General features: G+C 34.1%; 3 protein-coding genes and 1 non-coding gene across 5 annotated transcripts in view; 2 read left to right on the top strand and 2 right to left on the bottom strand.

Moving 5' to 3' along the window:
- Positions 1-21878, top strand: part of LOC134846903 (importin subunit alpha-3-like) — a 408629-nt gene that overhangs the window by 161395 nt on the left and 225356 nt on the right. The gene's annotated exons all lie outside the window — the stretch shown is intronic.
- Positions 1-21878, bottom strand: part of LOC134846906 (protein arginine N-methyltransferase 1-like) — a 443857-nt gene that overhangs the window by 217952 nt on the left and 204027 nt on the right. The gene's annotated exons all lie outside the window — the stretch shown is intronic.
- On the top strand, positions 4666-6635 carry LOC134846257 (uncharacterized). The gene is made up of 2 exons (XM_063863534.1): positions 4666-6492; positions 6612-6635. Exon 1 carries the CDS (start codon positions 5531-5533, stop codon positions 6461-6463), a length of 933 nt encoding a protein of 310 aa, XP_063719604.1. The 5' UTR covers positions 4666-5530; the 3' UTR covers positions 6464-6492; positions 6612-6635.
- Positions 5028-5101, bottom strand: Trnai-aau (transfer RNA isoleucine (anticodon AAU)). Its single transcript has one exon. It is a non-coding gene; the product is annotated as a tRNA-Ile (tRNA).

Here is a 21878-nt window from a genome sequence, read left to right as displayed (position 1 = left end):
TAGCGAGGGACAACTGAAAATTAGGTGTTCGAATGTTTCGCATTCTAAATTACAATAGAAAAATTCGGGGGCATTCTCGAGAAATAAAAACCACCGCTTTTCTCGATCTTTAAAAACAGCGTATGCAAATTTATAAAGAAAGTTTTTTCCCATACATCAAGCATTGAATTTTTTCAAATTTTTCCCGTAAATTTAATCAATTCTTCTTCTGAACAGAGGTAACGGTTTTTATAAAGAAAGTTTTTTTCTCATACATCAAGCATTGAATTTTTCCAAATTTTGCCCGTAAATTTAATCAATTCTTCTTCTGAACAGAGGTAACGGTTTGCTGCAAAACCCAAGCGGAAAATCACAGCTCGATGAAAACTACAGTTTTGTGAGCAGAAATAATAAACATCTCGCGATTTTGTCTGTATTGTTATAATTAAACGGCTATTGGTACTGTTTGAAAATATTGCAAAATCACTTGAACTTATTTCAATAGAGATGTTCGTATTTCTCAACAAATTTTTGATTTCTTTCGGTAAAATTGTATTTGATGGTAATAAACTATTTTGATCTGACATATCAGAAGCAAAGAAATTGATAATTTTCATACTAAAAAGTTTAAGTTGTAGGCATGGTAAGCCTATCCCACTATCTAAGATGGGGTGATATAAAACTTCTTTTCTTATGTCGAGTCTGCTTGTTTTTTTCAATTCTGTATTTAATAATTCTTGGCATTTACTAACAGTATCCAAGTTAACTGTAGTATGACGAGCCAAATAAAAAAACTTAGGGAGAACATAAACTGACAGTGTTAATGATTTGGCCCTCAAAGATTTACTTAGTGAAATTAACCCTCGATGTTTTTGAATTTGTGAACTCAACAATAATTCAATATTTTCAATTTTTTGGGAAGTGTAAAACAAGACACAAAGTATTTTTGTTTCCTTGACTGTTTTATAGGGTGATAAATCAGGTATGGAAAGCACTTCGCTTTTACTTATGTTAATCATCATTTGAGTTTGCTTGCAAAATGTATCGATTAAGCGAAACAACCTGTCAATACATCGGATTTTGATAAGGCAAGTTATGTCGTCTGCATATGAAACTAGTTTGGGGCACAATATCCCGAAACCTTCAATTGCTTCTGTAGATTCAATTGCTTGAAGAAGGGGTTCGATAAAAACTATGAATAAAAATGCGGAAAGAGGGCAACCTTGTCTCACACCGCGATGAATTTTGAAGCTGGCTGATAAAAAACCATTTATCTCAATTACTGCTTTTGAGTCTAAATACAAAGTTTCAATAGCTCTAACTGAAAGCTCATCAAGGTTTAACCCTTTCAAAATTTTGATGAGAAGTGATCTGTCAACTCTGTCAAATGCTTTAGAAAAGTCTAATTTTACAGCACATGAACCTCGGGTAGCCAATCGTTCTGGAGTAATCGCTTTTTTCAATTTTCGTATTGCTGTGTGCATTTGTCTTCCAGGCAAATACGCGTGCTGATGGTTTTTTACAACTTTGCAAAGGTCATTTTTAATTCGATTACAGACTACATGGGCAAAGATTTTCGCGTCAGTATTCATAAGAATGATGGGGCGAAAATCTTGTACTGCAATGGCATTTTCAGATTTCGGGATCAGTTTGATTATTGCTAAATAAAAACTGTTTGGAAGTTTTCCACCATGAACAAAATGATTAAAAACTTTAGCTAAAATTGAACAAAACTCATCCGTGAAAGTCTTGTATAGCTTAGAAGTAAGGGCGTCTGGTCCAGGCGAGCTTTTCAAATTCAATTTGTTTATAGCCAAGTGAATTTCATCTTCTGTAAAGTAATTATAGCCATCATTCTCATTTTTTTCGAGTTTATTTTTTGATAAAAATGTCTTTAGTAGTTGATCGGAGTCTGTTGTAGAACTATTTGAAAAAATAATTGAAAAATACTTTCGAAATTGATTAAGAATATCTTCATCCGTATGATAAACGTTCTGATCCACTTGAATTCTCTTGATTGAGTTGATTGTGTTCCTTGATGTCCATTGACTACAAAATTTGGGAACACCCTCGAATGTATAGCTGAGAGTTTTCTGAATTTTTCGATAATCTGAAAAATCTTTTTCCTTGGAAACTTTTTGAAGATGTTCCAGCACCAAATGATATTTTTCAATCAAATTAGGGTTGGGACCTTTTCCGCTGTGAATGCAATCTCTGAGAACATTTTCGTGATACTTCAATAAATTAAGTTCTTTCTGATCTACACGCTTTTTGTTCTCTTGAATAAACCTCAGAAGGTCACGAAAATTGTGCTTAAAGTTTTCGTAACTACTTGGTGATTAGTTTTCGTAAAAGTTTTTTAGGTCTTCACGAATTAAGCTGGCGTTGTTGTTTAAAATTTCTTCATTTAATTTCCAGTAACTAGGGCCGCGCTGATACAAGTTAGATGGCTTAACAAAAACGTGTAAGAGCAAATGATCAAATATTGATATTTGAATGCTTTGCATAGAATCATACTCTGTTTCGAATTTTAAGAAGACATAATCTATGCGTGCAAAAGTTTTATGTTGTTTGTCATAATGTGTATAATCACAAAAATCATTCTTGAGTGCAAAATCAACAAAACCAAAACAGTCAAGAATTTGTTCTTTGAGTTGGGTAAATCGTTTGATACGTGCATCATTTAACTTAAGTATTGAAGAACTATTAATATTATCATAACTCAGCGCATTAAAGTCACCCATCATGATAATTTTCGATTTGTTAGGTAAAAATCTGATGCTTAATTTCAGGGAATTCAAAGTTGCTCGGAATGAAATTGGGTTCGCATAAACGTTGATAGCAAACCAATCAATTTTGACAAATTTTAACAATTGAAAACTTGTACTTGAAGCAATTCTTTTTGCAGGACTCAAGTTTGATGACCATAACGTTAAGAAACCACCAGAATTATTTGAGCCCGGTATGAAATCGAATAAAACATTATATTTTTCCAGTAAACTTCCAGTAAATATTTGTAAGTTTCGATATTTTTGCTTCCTGAATGCACAAAATGAAACTGGGCGATTTTTTTAAAACTTGGCATTTTTTGATAAGTGAGTGTAATTTAGCTGGATTACCTATGCTAAAAATATTAACGGAAAAAATATCTGGTTTTTCGCACATAGAAATTTTTGCTAAAACTTCCCTCCAGCCAAGTCTTTTCCGTTATTTTTAGATTTCATTTTTGGCCCTTTCTTCCGTGTTAAAACTGACCAAGAGAATGGTGAAGTTTCACGCTCTCTTTTTGTAAGCATTCTTCCGTCAGAGGAACATTTTCGTTTGTTATTTTCGATATTTAATTTGTCTTTTTTTTCTTTTGCAGAGTAAGAATGAAAATCTACGACCTGATTGTTGAGAACCTCATCCTTTTGTTTTTCTTCGCTTGGAGTAGCTGCACTGTTTGTTTTAGATTCATCAATCAAAACTCCAGATGGTGGTGCTTCAACATTCTTGTCTTCTTCATTTTCGGTACCATTACAAAACTTATCGCTTGTTGTTTCGTCATCGTTTTTCTCGTCGCTGGCATTATTGGAGCTTGGTTTTTGTGGGTAGTGATTATTTGGATTTTTGGTTATTTGGTTCCCTATGTTACACCAATCATCGTGATGACCTTTTTCTTGGCGTCCAGACATCTTGCATTTTTGACATTCATGTAGTGAAGGTATGTGAAACGAGATTTCTACACCTTCCCACATTTTGAAGCCATCCATTCTCGATTTATAAGACCAGTCCTTCAGCTTTTTCTCTTGTTCTTCGTTTTGTATTTTAACTTCTAAAATTGCTCTTCCTGTGTAAACATACTGACCCGGTTCAGTTACGATACAGGTCTCACGTTGGAATATGGGGCTATGAATTATGTCTTCTGGCAATTGGAGAATTAATTTCGCTTCGATATCGTTGCATACATAAGGCAAGTTCGACAATTTGATTTTTTCTAGTTTAGGGTAAATGTTCTTGGGTCTATGAGACCTTGGAAAGCATCCCATGGGAAATACCGTCCTGTTAAGTAGAATGATTCCTTCGCTTTTTGATGCTAGTTATGAATTGCTCTGCTTCGGGGGGAGCAATAACTGTCAGTGTATGAAGTTTGCGGGCATCTTTCGTCACGGTTATTGTTTTTGAGATTGTCATCTTCTGTTGCATTGTTGTGGGGAATTGTTTAAGTATATCGGAAGCACAACTTCGATATGCCTGAGCCAGATTTTCAGCTGACCTTACAATTTCTCTCGAGAATGGGGGGATGATTTTGATTATTTGGATTTGTTTTGTTTGTGTCGTCGATTTGTTTGCTGTTAGCGCATTTCTGAAATTTGTCTCCGTTTCAATCAGCACTTCATGAGTAATTGGTAGCTGAGATTCCGTCAGTTGTTGTTGACTCATGACTTGGTTTTACTCAATGGGGGGCAAAAAAGCCTTCACCCGTAGGTATACTTGAAAAAAAATTAGATTTTTCTCTTTCAAAATGTAGAAATCAAAAGGCAAAAACATCAACATCATTACCTTATAGTTAACATCTATGACACATCCATGTTTGAGCTAAATTTCAATTTTTACAATATTTCGATTTGTTCCCAAAGTTTTGTCACGTGTCGTTACAATCGAATAAAAAATTATTTCAATGGCCTTACACCATAGAATCTGCTGGAAACCACGTAAAAGCTTCGTTTTTTTTGCAGATTGTCAGGGTTAGCCTTGGGAGAAACCGGGTTTGAGCGACTGGATTTGTTTGCATATGGTTGATTTTTCTATAACAAGCAAAACTGTGTTGGCTTTGATAGTTAGAAAGCTCTCGAGCAACTAAATTACGGCATTTTGTTTACAGAATTACCATTTTCGATAATTTCCTTGCTTTATTTTTGAGCCCAATATCGGAGTTATATTGATCATTTTCTTGAATTTCATAACATCTGGCATGTGTGTTTTTTTAAGAAAAATCGAAAATAAATTTTTTTAGTTTTTTCTTTTTCTTCAAATTAGTTATAACCATAATAACATACATAAATCGTTGGTCCCAGAGAGGCTCGAACTCTCGACCCTCGCGTTATTAGCACGATGCTCTAACCGACTGAGCTATGGAACCTTGCAATTGCAAAAACTCATGGTTATTCAAAGCAGTCTAACTTCAGCGTGTTAGATTTAGACAGCATATTAATTTATTCCAGAATATTCCACATTTAGTACTGACGATAGGTATAATCGATGCGATAACTGTGTCACAGAATATTCTGGAACAATTCAGCAAACAAGAAGACTGCAGTAGAATGTTGTTTCTAGAATCTTCTAAAATTTTATCTATAAGTTCATATAAGCTGAGGAAACTCAAATTAACATTTCGAGTGAAATTAAAAATTGAATTTGCTTAGCTTTGCATTTGTCTACGCCATAAATTTCATTTAAATAAACTTCATTTAAACTTCATTTGTCTACGCCATAAACTTCATTGATAAGTGTTATTTTTGCAAAAGTACAAGCAATCGGGAACTAAAAAGTTACAATTCTTTGCAGCAAAATGCAGTTTTTAAACAACAGTCATGATCCATTCGGTCTGTCGTTTCCATTTGACAATTTTTCGCCGTATGAAAGACGATACAGATCCGATTTCATGCCTTGGGACTACCCTGATCTAAACCGACGAAGTCGACCCAGCTTTTCCCAGAATCTAAACAGCCACCAGCACAAACCTCAAAGCTTTGCTCCTTCGCCACAGAACACGAATCGGAATCAGATCACGTCGACGGAAACGCCTCGAAAAAATACTCCGAAAAGATCCCAGTCGGTATTGGAGCAGAAATCATTCAACTCGGCAACTATTTTGACAACAGACGAGGTACGATTTCTGGGAATGAAGGACATGGAGAGTTTCTGGACTCATCCTTTGGATATTTCCCAACTGGACCCCGAAACTATCAGAATAACCCTGGACGAGCTAAAAAGGACGATTGGAGTGCATGGATCAGTGCAGACATCGGAAGGACTTGCTATATCGAGGCCAGTCACAAAGGCAGTTGTGGTTCCCGAAAACGTGGACTTGGGATCCCTGTCGTCGAAGATGCTACCGAACGGAAAACTAGTGCTCCTAGCTAAACGTGAAAAGATTCCGGAGAGTCGGATAAAAGAAGAAAGAATTGATGACCAGTTTACGCATGTATCGGAGTCTGAAGAGATGGACTGCGACGAAATTCCCCAAAACTCTTCAGACAGAAAGGAGGCCGAAAAGAAAAAGAGCCTCAAAGATTCCCAAAACCAAGCCGAACCCATGAAAAATCCCTCGGCTCACAGGAGAAAAAAGAATCGCGGAGAAAGCTTGTCCGAACGATGTGAAAGTGAGTCAGATCATGAGCATGAGTTTGAACATGGAAGCGAGTTCATGGATCTGGCGACAATTTATCAAATGTGCAACATCAAAAAGCCAATCGGAGATCAGTGGCCTAATTTAGAGTGAACTTAATGAACTTGAAAAACTGCAGAACTGTTCTAAGTTTCGTTTCCTTGGAAATATATTTTGCACGATAGAAATGCCAAATTTAGTTTTACGTTCAATTGTAATTTATATCTTCTAGTTTTGCAATTTTTCATTGCTTTGACTGGAGGCGGAGCAATAAGCAGAATGGTCCAAGTGCAGAATGAGTCCAAGAGCAGAAAAACAGAAAAATATTGACTTAAATTGGTTTATACGGGCTAATTGATAGAAAAATGATTAGAATCGTCAAAAAATACGAAGAAAACGAATAAATTCTGCATGAATTGACTAATTTCATTAAGTTTTTTTGATTAAATTTTTTTTGAAAAATTCTTGATTAAATTGCTCAAATTATGCATAAAATGTTCGTTGCTTTGCTATTATTGACGTTTCTGATAATTAATTTACCGATTCGCTGATAGAAGTTGATGTTGTTCTATTTTTCTGCTCTTTGACCCATTCTGCTCTTAGACCATTCTGCTTATTGACTGGCCACCGTTTTGACTGTATATATCCGTTTAACTCAATTTTAAACTCAAAGTTTTGCAAAGGACAGGAGTTTATACCCCCCTAAATTATTTTAAAAATAAAAATGAAGAATTTTCTTACAAAGTTTGACTGATTTTCCTTAAAAATGCAGAGCTGATATCCCGAGCTAGAAATTCAATCGAGCTAGAAACTGGCAAAAACAGCGAACTTAAAGACAATTAAAAACGCATTTAGAGTCCTTTCAATGAAATTTATACTCGGAAAAAATGGCAAAAATTTGAGCAAAAAGTCAGTTTGAGGCTCAATTAAAAAAAACTGTTTCGTATATACCAGTCTCATAATAATATAGTGCATTTCCTATTCACGGTGTCCCACTTATATAATGAAAATTTTAATTTTTCATAATTTAGGGGGGTATAACCGAAAATACCCAAATTTTGACTCACCAAAAATGTTTTAAGCTCAATTGAACCATGCTAATGTTTATTTACAGTCAATGAGGAGCTAAAAATGAGTTAAATTTGATCCGACTCCGATGGATGTAGCATCATTGTACCGCAAAAAACAGATACTATTGTATTAGTCCTGCTTTTAGCGATGACTGTGTGGTGCAGTGTTGGTCAATTTATGTCATTTTTGGAAAAAGGACGTTTAAAACGTTTTAAACGTTTATAACGTCATCAATGTTTAAAATGTCAAAATTAAAAACTGAGCAAAAACGTTTATTAATGAAACTCAATCATTAAGAGCGCGCATACAAAATTAAAGTTTTGCAGTTTTTGCACTGTCCAAGTTGTTTCTTTTTCCGTCTTCAACCATTCCCGTCGTCGAGAAAACTCTTTCGAGGCCGGCTGAGGTGGGAACAAGCTCAAGTAATCTCAAGGCTGACTTGTTATGAAGTCAATTATGACACGAGAAAGTAACACGCTATTTCTGACAGACGTTTTAAACAGTGTTTAAAACAGGTTTAAAACGTACTGTGTTATTAAAGGACCAACACTGGTGTGGTGTCCAGGAAGGCCAGTCATTGAGCAGAATGGTCTAAGAGCAGAATGGGTCCAATAGCAGAAAAACAGAAAAATATCAATTTTTATAAGCTTATGGGTAAGTTAAGTATAAGAATTGTCAATATTACCAAAGAAGCAATAGTTTATGCATAATTTGAATAATTTAATCGAGATTTTTTTTTAAAATTTTGTTCAGAAAAACTTGATAAAATCATTCAATTCATGCATATTTTATTCGTTTTCTTGGTATCGTGAATGGCTTTGATACGTGAATGCTGTACAAAATCGAGTATTTGATTAATATAGTTTTGTACATCATGCGACAGACTGTTTCGTATGCGTTTCATCCCTGACATGAACCGCTGCTTTGAACCAAACACAGTAGCCTACAATTTTGTTTGCCAAGAGCCCGTCGAAATGAAACTTCTTTGCTTTTGTCGGGAAAATGATTAACAGAATAAATGAGACAATTTTCTTACTTATATAAGTCGATAATTGTTGTAGAGAAAACAAATAAAATACTTTTATTTAGGTATACTTTTTGATTCTCATCTTTCCTACCAAGCTCAAATACAGAAAATAGCAGAAAACGGCCCAAAATAAAAAAAATACTAGATACCACAGCCATCATTTACCCACAATATTCTAAGTTGTTTTGCTACATTTTACTATTTTTTATTATCAAAATTAAGCTATGGACACATTTTTACAACAAAATAACCCAAACCTAATGGTGATCCCAGAGAAGCATTTGAAACGGGTTTTGAAACGCTCGTTTTTCAAATCAAATCAAATTTCCCTCGCTGCTCTTTAATAGCAACCCGTTTAATGGAATTTACATTAGAATTGAATCCAAGTACGTTACTTCTTGCAACCAACGTCTTACAAAGAATTATAAATGAAAACTAAGTTTTGCAAATGGATTAGAGTCGCTGATAGTTAATTAGAGAATTAACCATTGCACAAAAAATCGTTTTCGGCAACCTTTTCTTAACTGCTTCTCTTTAAAAAGCGGTTTTCTATTCATTATATTCACTTGACTTTCAATAACTGGATATTTTTTCCTGTAAAATTATTGTTCCGACTTTCGATACGAAAGTAATGAAATATTTGTGCTCGGGGTGGGTTTTTTCTTTCTTCAGGCAAATTTCGACTTTTTAACTAGCCATTTTTGACGGAATTTTTTTCATATCATTCGAAAGGTGTTGTTCGAAAAATATTTCACCAAAGATCATTTTTCGTAAAGTTATGGGGGTTCAAAGTTTGCCATTTTGGCCAATTTGGGGCAATCAACGCGCGATATAATTCGCGCTTTTAAAGCGTAAGCGGAGATTTAATCCGTCTTATAAATTGTTCCAAATTGGTTGAAAGAAGCTTATTTGCCATAATTAATTTGTTACAAGGAGCAAAATTTATCCTTTTTTATTTTATATGGCGTGTGGGCGGGATGATTTTCATAAAAAATTTCAAATTTTAGAAGAAAAAATGTTCATTTTGTTTTGTTACATTTAACTTTTTACTGTTATTACTGCCCGATAAGCCTTAAAAGGCAGTCGGAACATTCAGGGCTTCGCCCTGATACGAGCAGTCTTGTTCCAGTTTGCAATCAACACTTCAGCAAACAAGAACAAACTGAAAGAAGCTCACGCAATCAGTCAAACGCAATTCAATCTAAAATGAACGAAACGGAATAGACAGCTTGAGTTCCGATTTTGTTTGCACACTAGTGGACAAAGACAACGGCAAATTCAAAATTTTCCTCTCTTATGAGCCTTTTTTTCAATGAATTTTTTTTGACAGCTTTCACTGGGAATGTAAACAAAATTTTTGCATATACCAAGAGCAAAAGATCAAAGCGATCGTTATCATAGTTCTCAAAATAACCGCTGCAAAATCGCTCTAAATTTCATTAAACGGTAAGAAATCAATCCATAAAATCATTGGATCAAACTCCAACCAATCAGTATTCAAAAAGATAAGTTTCGGTACTAATGTGACTGCTTTTTTTTGGAAGCTATGATTATTGAGATCTATGGGATCGAAAAAATTAATTAAACAAACGTTTTTGCTCAATTTTGATGCATTTTCAGGTTTAGAAACTAAAATTAAATTTAAAGAATGATCAAAAGTCATGAAAAGTATTAAACAGATTATTTTAAAAAATTAATTTATCAAAATGTTAAATAATGTCTATTAAGCAAACAACTTTAAAAATTCACTCCTGATTTTTTCTGCGAGTTTTGTTTTTTTCCTAAGTTTTTAGTTTCATATTTTCATTTAGAAAATCAATGTTAAACTAACATGTCAGTTTGTTAACTTTTTTTGATGTCAGAGCAAAAAAAACTTTCATTTTTGGAATTAGAGCCTCAATGTTTGATCTCTTTTTCTTTAATTTTAATTTTTGAGTTTAGTTTGAGTTTCAAATTTTAGAAGAAAAAATGTTCATTTTGTTTTGTTACATTTAACTTTTTACTGTTATTACTGCCCGATAAGCCTTAAAAGGCAGTCGGAACATTCAGGGCTTCGCCCTGATACGAGCAGTCTTGTTCCAGTTTGCAATCAACACTTCAGCAAACAAGAACAAACTGAAAGAAGCTCACGCAATCAGTCAAACGCAATTCAATCTAAAATGAACGAAACGGAATAGACAGCTTGAGTTCCGATTTTGTTTGCACACTAGTGGACAAAGACAACGGCAAATTCAAAATTTTCCTCTCTTATGAGCCTTTTTTTCAATGAATTTTTTTTGACAGCTTTCACTGGGAATGTAAACAAAATTTTTGCATATACCAAGAGCAAAAGATCAAAGCGATCGTTATCATAGTTCTCAAAATAACCGCTGCAAAATCGCTCTAAATTTCATTAAACGGTAAGAAATCAATCCATAAAATCATTGGATCAAACTCCAACCAATCAGTATTCAAAAAGATAAGTTTCGGTACTAATGTGACTGCTTTTTTTTGGAAGCTATGATTATTGAGATCTATGGGATCGAAAAAATTAATTAAACAAACGTTTTTGCTCAATTTTGATGCATTTTCAGGTTTAGAAACTAAAATTAAATTTAAAGAATGATCAAAAGTCATGAAAAGTATTAAACAGATTATTTTAAAAAATTAATTTATCAAAATGTTAAATAATGTCTATTAAGCAAACAACTTTAAAAATTCACTCCTGATTTTTTCTGCGAGTTTTGTTTTTTTCCTAAGTTTTTAGTTTCATATTTTCATTTAGAAAATCAATGTTAAACTAACATGTCAGTTTGTTAACTTTTTTTGATGTCAGAGCAAAAAAAACTTTCATTTTTGGAATTAGAGCCTCAATGTTTGATCTCTTTTTCTTTAATTTTAATTTTTGAGTTTAGTCTAGCTTCACCTTCCTGATATGCAGCGATTTTTACGTTAACTAGTTAAACTGGCTAGTGGCCTGGTCAATGATCTTCCAACTTAACTCTGAAAATATATCATCGCCTCCAGACTGTTTTAGCTTGTGATCGGTAGGAGGCTGACTTAGATGAAATTGCATCCACTACAGTCTAATTTTTATACCATTTTGGATTTAAGCTCACACGAAAAAGCTGATTTTAACGGCAGAAAACAAATTTTTAATTTTTCGGTTTTGAACACTGTTTTTTTTTGCGGCGGCGATATCCCGAACTTAAGAGACGATGAATAGATTCTTCAATTGCATTTTTTAAGAAGCACATCTACTAAAATGCAGGATGGTTTTAATTTATGTTGGTTTATGATACCATCAACAGCTCACTCTCCAGTCCGTAATAACTTTAACTTCTAAATCTAGAAAAACAAGGTTTTTCCGGGGCATTTGGTGTTTCAATAGTGAACTGTAAGCGAGGAAGAATTCAATTGGCGGCTTGAAACACTTTCTCAGGGTCTTCTTTGACCTTCCTCGCTATATCAATAACGTAACGAAGAAAAACTTTCACGCTTTGCGCTTCTGTTTTGTTTTCCTCCCTCGAAATGCAACTCTTACAATTCCAAAACAATGCAGCTATCTCTCGGTACTTAGCGTCTGTATCCGGATTTCACGTGACACCAGGGCAACATTTTAAACTTTTCTTAATCTGTAGAAGAATCCTAATTAGAATGGTTACAGTTAGTTTTCACAGCCAAACTCAAAAGCTTTTCAAGTAAAATTATCAACATACATGTTATTTTTTTGAATTGTAATTTTCTAATGCCACTAGCCATTTGAAAATTTCTTATCCAAAAGAACAATTTTTCGGAGCTTTGTTTTTTCGAATACTTTCACTAACGTATATTAGCGCATCCTGGGTGGAAAAATGTTTGCGAAAACCAAATTGAAAAAGAAACATGATTTGATGTTTTTCCACATCTTCCGCTAATTGGGAATGAAAATTTTTCTCGGTTAATTTTAATAACACATTGTATTGAATTGTGAGTTGATGTTGAAAAATTGGGTCATTGATGTTGAAAAATGGAGATATACTCGCTTTTTTTGGTTCAGTTGGAAAACACCCCCATCTATACAAGCAACAAATAGAAACATTAAATATGGTACATTATTTGATTGTTAATCAATTTTGCCCAAGCAGGAACAAAAAAAGACTCCAGAGTGTTTTGGATGTTTAATTCTTGCATTATATCATAACATGGCTTCACTGTTTTGAGCTGAAAATTAAACTTTGGTAATTTAGAAATGTTTGGATTGTATAAATAAGGTTTAGCAGAGCCAAAAGATTCCCCTAAGCTTGAAAAATCATAGTCAAAATGAGTGGCAATTATTCCGTCCTGAGTGGTCTTTTTGTAATGAATTACGCAGAATGAACTTTCACAACAATAATAACATGTTTTGGCTGTATGTTCATTGATATAAACAAAACCAAGGAAGCGCGGATAGATATTAAGAAAACTACAGTTTTTGGCATTTTTTTGTTGAAAGTAAAAGTATTTTCAACTTGTTTTTTCCTCTTTTAATCTTAGTCGAAATAAATGAAACAAAAAGGTCTGTTTCGTAGGGCATATTAAAGTAAAAACCATTTCATTTGTTTCCATATATTCCCAATTTAGATAAAAAAATGGATTTTTTCCCGAAAAGACCCGCTCGTGTTTCCTCAATTGGACAATAAAAGTTTAATCAAAAAGGAATGACGGTTGATTCAATATTATATTTTCTATTTTGTTCAAATAAATTTTGTTATTGTTATAACGACCCGTTAAAGTCATTTACCGAGGTACAGAAAGAGCATCATCAATATTCAAGGTAAATTGTTTCAAAAACCCAATAAATTTCGGTCCATTTGGGACATAACGTAAAATAATTTTTTTCCATTGTGACAAATCAAAATCAGATTTGAATTCAGTCCTTCACTGACTCATATTCTTTGCTACTGAATAAAATTAAAACGTCAATTTGTGGGCCAAGTTAATTGGTTTATATAACAAAACACCACCACTTTCTTCATCACTGACTGTCTGACTTATCTAAACATCACATGTGTATGAGGTTCAACATTCCATAAGTTCATATCGATTTCTTTCTTAAGCCACACTTCAAAAAATCCCTGAAGTGTTGTTTAAGCCATGTCATAAAAAAATGTTCTATTGTGTATGCGCTTTCGGTTAACATTTTGAAAAATTAAATGGACAAATTTCAGATTATGTGCTTTTATTGAGCATTTTTTATAGTTTGATTTAATTGTTTCTATTGGACTTGGATTGTTTTTTGGATCCCCAAATTAGGTGAGTAATAAAAAAAATTCGACACAAGAGTCAGTGAAACTGATATCAGCTCAATCTTTTTCAGTTTTGCCCAAACTTTTTTAGATGGGAGCTAAAACTATCCAAAACATATTTCGTTTTATCTAGTATAAGCAATGTTAAACATTGCAAAAGAATCAAAACTTTGTTGAACCGCCTAATTTACACCAAGGAAATATCAAATTTAGTATTTTCCGATAAGTTTTGCACTTTTTTCATATAAGTGTATCAAATCGGTGGTTCGTGGATAAAATTGGGCTGCTGTTGGGTTGGTTTCATTCTTAATTGGATTGCAATTTTGCATGTACTAGCTGTTTTTGAAGATTATTAGTAAAAAAGAGGGTCAGAATAATCTGGAATTTTTAATTTTCGAAATTTCGATTCTCAGCGGTCTAATTCTGAGAAATACAAAAACGGCCATATTTGGTAAGAAAATCAGAAAAAAACAGACACCAAGATAAACAAGACGAGAATCAGTCGAAAGAAAAACGAAAGAAAAAACACGAAGTTCCTTATCGTGACAATCACGCACGATAAGACGCGTAACGGGAGCCGATAAGAGGAAAGGAGGCTTCAGTGGGATATCCGGAGCTGATCAGTACCCTCCCGCGCCACGAAATCGGGAAGATAAGAGAGTTATCTCTAAAGGAAAGTGGAATTGGAGGCCCGGTTATCAAAGTATTAGTAGACTGCAGAACTTACATTTTAGCTGCTGTGATGCCCTGAGTAGTTGAATTAAATCCAATTTCATATTGTTTTTCAGAGCATATCAACTGGCTATGTCTAGACGGTGAAAAACGGGTAGAAATTAGGTAATTGATGCCTGCCAATCGTCAAAAATTGCTTTTTCTATGCTTCGACACTATGTAGTATTTGGGCGAATGTTACAAACAGCGTTACCTCCGGGGGATAACGGAACTGGAGACCCGGTGCCCAGAGACTGTTGCTTATCTGTGAGAGACTATTAAAGGCAAACTTTTAGCTGCTGTAAAGCCCTGAACATTTTATTTAATTCAAATTTGTACAGCATTTCAGAGCATGAGTAGTTAGAAAGAGGAAAATCAATCCATCTCCAATGGGTTTAGTATATAGCTGTCACTAAAAACATAGTAAACTATGGTTTTCGAGTCGTTTTTTTAATAGTAATCATGTAGTCTGGGGTTCCGAGACTCAGCTATGTGGTTATTTTTGCTTGTTAACGAAAGCTGATCAAAATTCATTGGACTGATGGCCTAAAAACGGTAACTTTTTATGTAGCCCTAAACAGACTAGAAAACTAACTGACTAGGTCTAGACGGTTAAAAGCGAGTAGAACTAAGGTAACTGACGCCTGCCAGTAGTCAATAGGTACTTTTTTTACGCTCGGTCACTGTGTTAATTCTTGGCGAATGTTACAATGCTTAGTCATTTTTGAAGAAAAAAATGCAAACTGGTCTGTCTAAGCTAGATCGATATCGATCGGTTCCGTCTTTCAGGTCCTTTCCGGTTCCTGGTGATTGTGACCGACCAACTGTTCTCGGTTCCTACAGAGGCATTCGGTTCCGGTTCCTCAAGAAGTCGAGTACCCAAAATCCCTGATGCTGGTCACGAGGAAAAAACCACACGTGACACGAAGCAAAACAAAACTTACTCACCATATGCGGTGAAGTTTCCTCCTCTTTGCCACCTCCGGTTTCCTCGACACTGTCTACAAATCTCAAAGTTGTCCTCAAGTTTGCAATGTAAAATTTTCTAAGCGATATTATTGAGTTGTTCTGGTTTATAACTTAGCTAAATTCAGCTTTTTTTACAATTACATGCGTTTCGAACAACTAAGTGCAGATAATGAAAACCAATTTTTGATAAATACATGTAGGGCAGTTCTGATCATTTGCTCTTGGTCTATTATAAAATTTTCTGTGGAGAGCTAGAAATCAGTCAGTTTTTTTTTGCTCCTTTTTTCATTATTTTTGCCTTTGATCTTTCTGACCTTCACACACTTAAGGAAAATTCTCTAAAAACAAAAATACAGTTTTAGATAGAGATTAGTCTGAACTAGAAACTTTATTCGAATTAAAACAAAACATCCGTACATTATATCAAACCCTAAACTTGGAAAATTCCATACATGCTTTATTCGAAAATCTGTATTAAAAAAACCGAACTCGGCAAAAAAAAAGACAGTTACAGAGAACCAATTTAGAAGAAAAAAAAATTATAGCTATTCAACAGAAAAAGGATATTATTTTGCAGAAAAAAGATATTTTTAGCAGAAATTATTTATCAGCAGAAAAACAGGAAGTCAATGCTTGATCGAATCAGACGAGCGAACAAAATAAATTTGGGAAAGGAAAAAAGAAGCTTATATTTGCAGAAGAAAAATTTTCAGCAGAAAAAGGAATTTAATTTGCAGAAAAAGAAAATTATCTCAGCACTAAAATTGAACTTTTTAGTAGAAATACAGGGTCTGAAGTCATTATCAAATACTGTCCTTCCAGTTACCAGTCATTTGCATCCATTTAAAAAATGTCAAGCAAAAAAATTAGCCAAGAAGAATATAATGAACTTCAAAAATCAGCTTTATACAAGATTTACTCCGATTTGTACGACCAAAAGGAAGATTATCGTAAAATATGGAGTTTATTGAGAAAACATTGGAGGCAGACAAGGATGGCAAACTACAGTGAACATCGACGATAGCAAAAGAAGTATCAAAAACGGTGAGAAACTTTTCGCCTTTTCCTATACCAGAGGAGTGTGTAAACTTAATTTTGGGTTCAAGTATAATTGCTAGGGTGAAAACTGAAATTTTCCCCTATGATACGGTTGTTCATGCATACAGGGGTAGCTCCACCGAGGACAAAATAAAAGTCCTAGACCAACATAGTTAAAAAAAAATTTAAGTGTGTGATAATCCAAGATGGGAAAACTTCCATCTTAAAAATATTTACTCAACAATTGATGAATTTAGCGCCAAATATGACAAATTTATCGCTTTAATAACTGCAAAATTTTCACCAGATTCGGTCGTTTTCTGTGAAATACCGCCAATACTTAACAAGGATGATGCTAATGACAAAACTGATCATTATAATCGTTTTCTGAATGAAATGTATGGTTCGACGACGGGATTTGAGGTGCTAAATCTAAATTCAAACAGGAAAAGCTTGGAGAGCTATCAGAGTTTATATTTTGACACTATACACCTGAACGATGAATTAGGTATACAATTTTTGCGCAATTGCCTCGGCTCATATGTGTTCAAACACTCAAGTAAACTCCCGAGGGTGAAACCAGCCCCTGATTATACTGGAAGAGCAAATTCCAACCAAAAATTGCTTTCCAATTATCAACATAAAAATGTTTATAGGTCTACCAATCGACCCTATAGTAACAATCGCATGCACCCATATGGCCGACAAACTGGTCATGGCCGACAAACTGGTCAAAATGATTTAAACAACAACTCATTGAGCTGTGATAGTAATTATAACTATATTCTGAATCGTAACACGCAGTCGTGTAACTACTTGCAAGGTTTTCATTATTAAGTAATGCTAGTTAAGAATATCTTTTTGATAAACGACTGTTATTTGTAATTTTAATTAAAATTGTTCTACAAAACGATATGCTGTTACTATTTGTCTGAACTAGCATATCTGTCATCAATTTCTGCGAAAGCGATCGATTTGTAGCTTATAAGGTACCGAATAAAAAAAAAGAAATTATCTTTTTCCATGGGTTGCCACAATATACTCGAACAAATATTATTGCACTATACTCAATAATATAAACTATTACTATTACAATTATTATACAAAAAACACAAGCAAGACTTACAAAAAGAAAGGTCCCTTCATAAAACTCTCCTAACATCAGGGGATATCCACCCAAATCCAGGACCCTTCAATAAAAATTAAGTCAAATAAAGGAAAACCTGGAAAACTACAACAACAACTCAAAAGTATTACACCTTAATTGTAGAAGTTCTTACATGGTTCAATGATAGAAATGACAATAAACTATGGGCCATAGACATTGAGAAACACAAGTTGTTCCAATGTGATAGAATTTATGAATCAAGTAAAAAATTGAAGGGTGGAGGGGTCATGTTACTGCTTCCAAAAAAATTAAACCCAAAATAAGACAAGACTTTAACAACATGCATGAAAAGTATGATAGCATCTGGATAAAATTTAAAGCCGGACTAAACAAAAATGATAGAACCACTCTATTAAACCTAGCCTACAACCCTAATAGAAACAACAAAACAAACTTCTTAGAAGATCTAGCAAATCAATTGACCATGCACAGTCATTTAATTCAAACCTAATTTTACTAGGAGATTACAATCTCAACTATCTCAACAAAGACGACAAACAATCTTTAGATACAATCTCAATACCATATAATCTGGACGTCACTAAAAGCACTAATTGACTATACTATCACCGACCTAAGCATAAAAGGTCTAACGAATAATTAAATAGTATTCACACCACCAATTAAGACCGACCACCAAGCAACAGCATTCATAACAGAACTTAAGCTGTACAACAACGTAAGACCAATCAAACGTAAAATGTACGACAAATCCAATTACTCCGATTACAAATTCAAACAAAAACTATCAGCTATAACTTGGAGAAGTTTCTATAGCAATAATAATCCCGAAGTAATGTTCGACATCTTCACATCTAACATTGCTGACACAATTAAAGAATGTGCCCCACAGAAGACTATTTTCATTCGCAACGACAAATCAAAGGTAAACTATGAAGACGATAAAATTAAATCCCAACTGTTTAACTCGAGAAAAAGTGAACGCAAAAAATGGAGTATAACAAACGTTACAAGAAACTCAAAAAAATCTTCCAACATCATTCCATTACTCAGAAACTCTTTCGGCGATTTCATAACCAAAAATTTACAGGTGGCGAACCTGCTAAATTACAAGTTCTCAACTCTTGGATGCTTTTATGAGAAAAGTTCAAAATCCAGCAAAACCCACCGAATTCTACATGCAACATTCAAAATAATAATAAATTTTCTTTCCGATTCATCACATCAGCTGAATGTAATATTTTTAATTGTCGAAAGGCACCAGTTCCATCCAAAATTCCAGCCTGGGCATTGAAGGATGGCTGCAATGAAATATACACACATCTGACGTTTCTATAGAATGAGTTTTTGAAAAACAAGATATATCCTTGCAAGCTCAAAAAAGCAATTGTCGCACCAATTTACAAAAAAGAGGTTCCAGAACTACCGGAAAATTATAGGCTTATATCTATAACTGGGGCTCTCTCAAAATTTTGAAAAATTGTTTTATAAACAAATCAACGAAAATCTGATATGCAAAAAATTACCAAGTAATACCCAATTTGGGTTGAGAACATCATATTCAACAATCGACGCTATTCTTTATTGCACTGAAGCATTCAGAAAAACAATAGACAACAACAAAACTGTAGCATGTTCCTTACTGGATCTTTCTAAGGCATTTGATTCTATTGATCGTACGTATCTTAAACAGAAACTAAAAGAGCTAAAATTTTCCGATGAAGCTATAGAAATGATCAATTCCTTTATCACCAACCGAAGCCAGAAAAAAATTGTTGACAACACCGAATCCGATTGGATTGCACTTGAGCAGAGTTTCCCACAGGGCACTGTCCTAGGCCCTCTAATATTCAATCTCTACATTAACGATCTCAACAAACAAATTGACAAAACATGTAATATAGTCCAATATGCGGGGATGATACATTACTATTCTGTGAAAATAACGATCCACCAAAACCTCTTAAAGCACTCGAAGCCTTTTGCAGTCTGTTGTCAAATTATTTTTTTGAACACTCATTTCAAATGAATTAAAAAAAACAGAACTCATCTCTTTCAGCAAAAAACATTAAGGAAAAAGGATGAAAAGTTTACTATAACACTAGCTGATAAAATAATTGAGGAAAAAACCAATGTTAAATACTAGGAGTAGTTTTAGATCAGTTTCTAACATTCCATGATGAAATCTAAAAGATTCTCAGAAAATGGCATGCAGAATAAAAACCCTTCAATCAATCAAAAATCCTAACTTCAATCATAATATCCCAACTGTTTAACTCGAAAAAAAGCGAATGCGAAAAATGGAGTATAATAAACGTTACAAGAAACTCAAAAAAATCTTCCAACCTCATTCCATTACTCAGAAACTCTTTCGGCGATTTCATAATCAAAAATTTACAGATGACGAACCTGCTAAAGTACAAGTTCTTAACTCTTGGATGCTTTTATGAGAAAAATTCAAAATCAGGCAAAGTCCACCGACTTCTACATGCAACATTCAAAATAATAATAATTTTTTTTTCCGGTTCATCACATCAGCTGAATGTAAAAAAAAACAAATAGTTTAAATTATCGAAAGGCACAAGGTCCATCCAAAATTCCAGCCTGGGCATTGAAGGATGGCTGCAATGAAATATACACACATCTGACGTTTCTATAGAATGAGTTTTTGAAAAATAAGATATATCCTTGCAAGCTCAAAAAAGCAATTGTCGCACCAATTTACAAAAAAGAGGATCCAGAACTACCAGAAAATTATAGGCCTATCTCTATAACTGGGGCTCTCTCAAAAGTTTTTGAAAAATTGTTATATAAACAAATCAACGAATATCTGATCTGCAAAAAGTTACCAAGTAATACCCAATTTGGGTTCAGAACATCATATTCAACAATCGACGCTATTCTTTATTGCACTGAAGCATTCAAAAAAGCAATAGACAACAACAAAACCGTAGCATGTTCCTTACTGGATCTCTCTAAGGCATTTGATTCTATTGATCATACGTATCTTAAACAGAAACTAAAAGGGTTAATTTTTTCCGAAGAAGCTATAGAAATGATCAATTCCTTTATCACCAACCGAAGCCAGAAAAAAATTGTTGACAACACCGAATCCGATTGGATTGCACTTGAGCAGAGTTTCCCACAGGGCACTGTCCTAGGCCCTCTAATATTCAATCTCTACATTAACGATCTCAACAAACAAATTGACAAAACATGTAATATAGTCCAATATGCGGGGATGATACATTACTATTCTGTGAAAATAACGATCCACAAAAAGCTCTTAAAGCACTCGAAGCCTTTTGCAGTCTGTTGTCAAATTATTTTTTTGAACACTCATTTCAGTTGAATGCAAAAAAAACAGAACTCACTGTTTTCAGCAAAAAATTTTCAAGGAAAAAGGACGAAAAGTTTACTATAACACTAGCTGATAAAAAAATTGAGGAAAAAACCAATGTTAAATACCTAGAAGTAGTCTTAGATCAGTTTCTAACATTCCAAGATGAAATCAAAAAGATTCTCAGGAAAATGGCATGCGGAATAAAAACACTTCAATCAATCAAAAAGCCATTGCCAGTAAAAACAAGACTCTTGTTAATGAATGCACTGGTAATTAATCATTTGCATTACCCAGCAATTCTTTCAAGTGGAATATCCGCTAACTTAATGATATCTCTGGAAAAACAGTTAAGCTGAGCAAGAAAAACTTGCTGCGATCGTGCAAAATACGACTCATCTTCAGACTTGAAGCTAAAACACAATATATTGCCAGTAACAATGTTTCTGGACTATGAAATATTATGTCACCGTAACAGTCGCCTACTTCGGTCACATATGAGGTTAAAGAAAAATAGGCCCTATAACCATTGGCTCAAGAGTCAGGGACACTATCTCTTGTGTTTTTCTACCTCGAACGGTCGGAGCCAATTCGGTTCACTTGCGACATGAGACTAAAAACCCGTTACAGCTTAAAAGCCACTACCAAAAGATCCCACCACTCTAGAAAATAAGAACGCACCCATACTTAGGTCTCAACATACCCAAAACACGCGAACGCCGTTAAAAACAGGGACGGAACAATCCGTTCAGTTACTTTTTATTAGACAGTGAAACTTTGATCCATTTCAGATGGATCAACCTAAAACTCTCCTTACCTCAACATAACAATCATAAAACACACTCAAGGAAACTAAATTGAGTACTCACATATTGGCACACTCGAGAATTTGAGGTAGCTAAATTAATACGCAACTTGAGAATAAATGGGGAATTAAGTTTGATTCAATAAGTTCTAATCGAACAAGTTCTAGCTTGAGAATTGAGCTTTTGGTCTGG

Source organism: Symsagittifera roscoffensis, chromosome 5 (genome assembly GCF_963678635.1).
Source record: "Symsagittifera roscoffensis chromosome 5, txSymRosc1.1, whole genome shotgun sequence".
Lineage (NCBI taxonomy): Eukaryota > Metazoa > Xenacoelomorpha > Acoela > Convolutidae > Symsagittifera > Symsagittifera roscoffensis.
This window is presented reverse-complemented; position numbering and strand designations above follow the sequence as displayed.

Coding starts and splice junctions, on each gene's coding strand:
- LOC134846257 (XM_063863534.1), top strand. CDS start 5,531: ATGCAGTTTTTAAACAACAGTCATGATCCATTCGGTCTGTCGTTTCCA.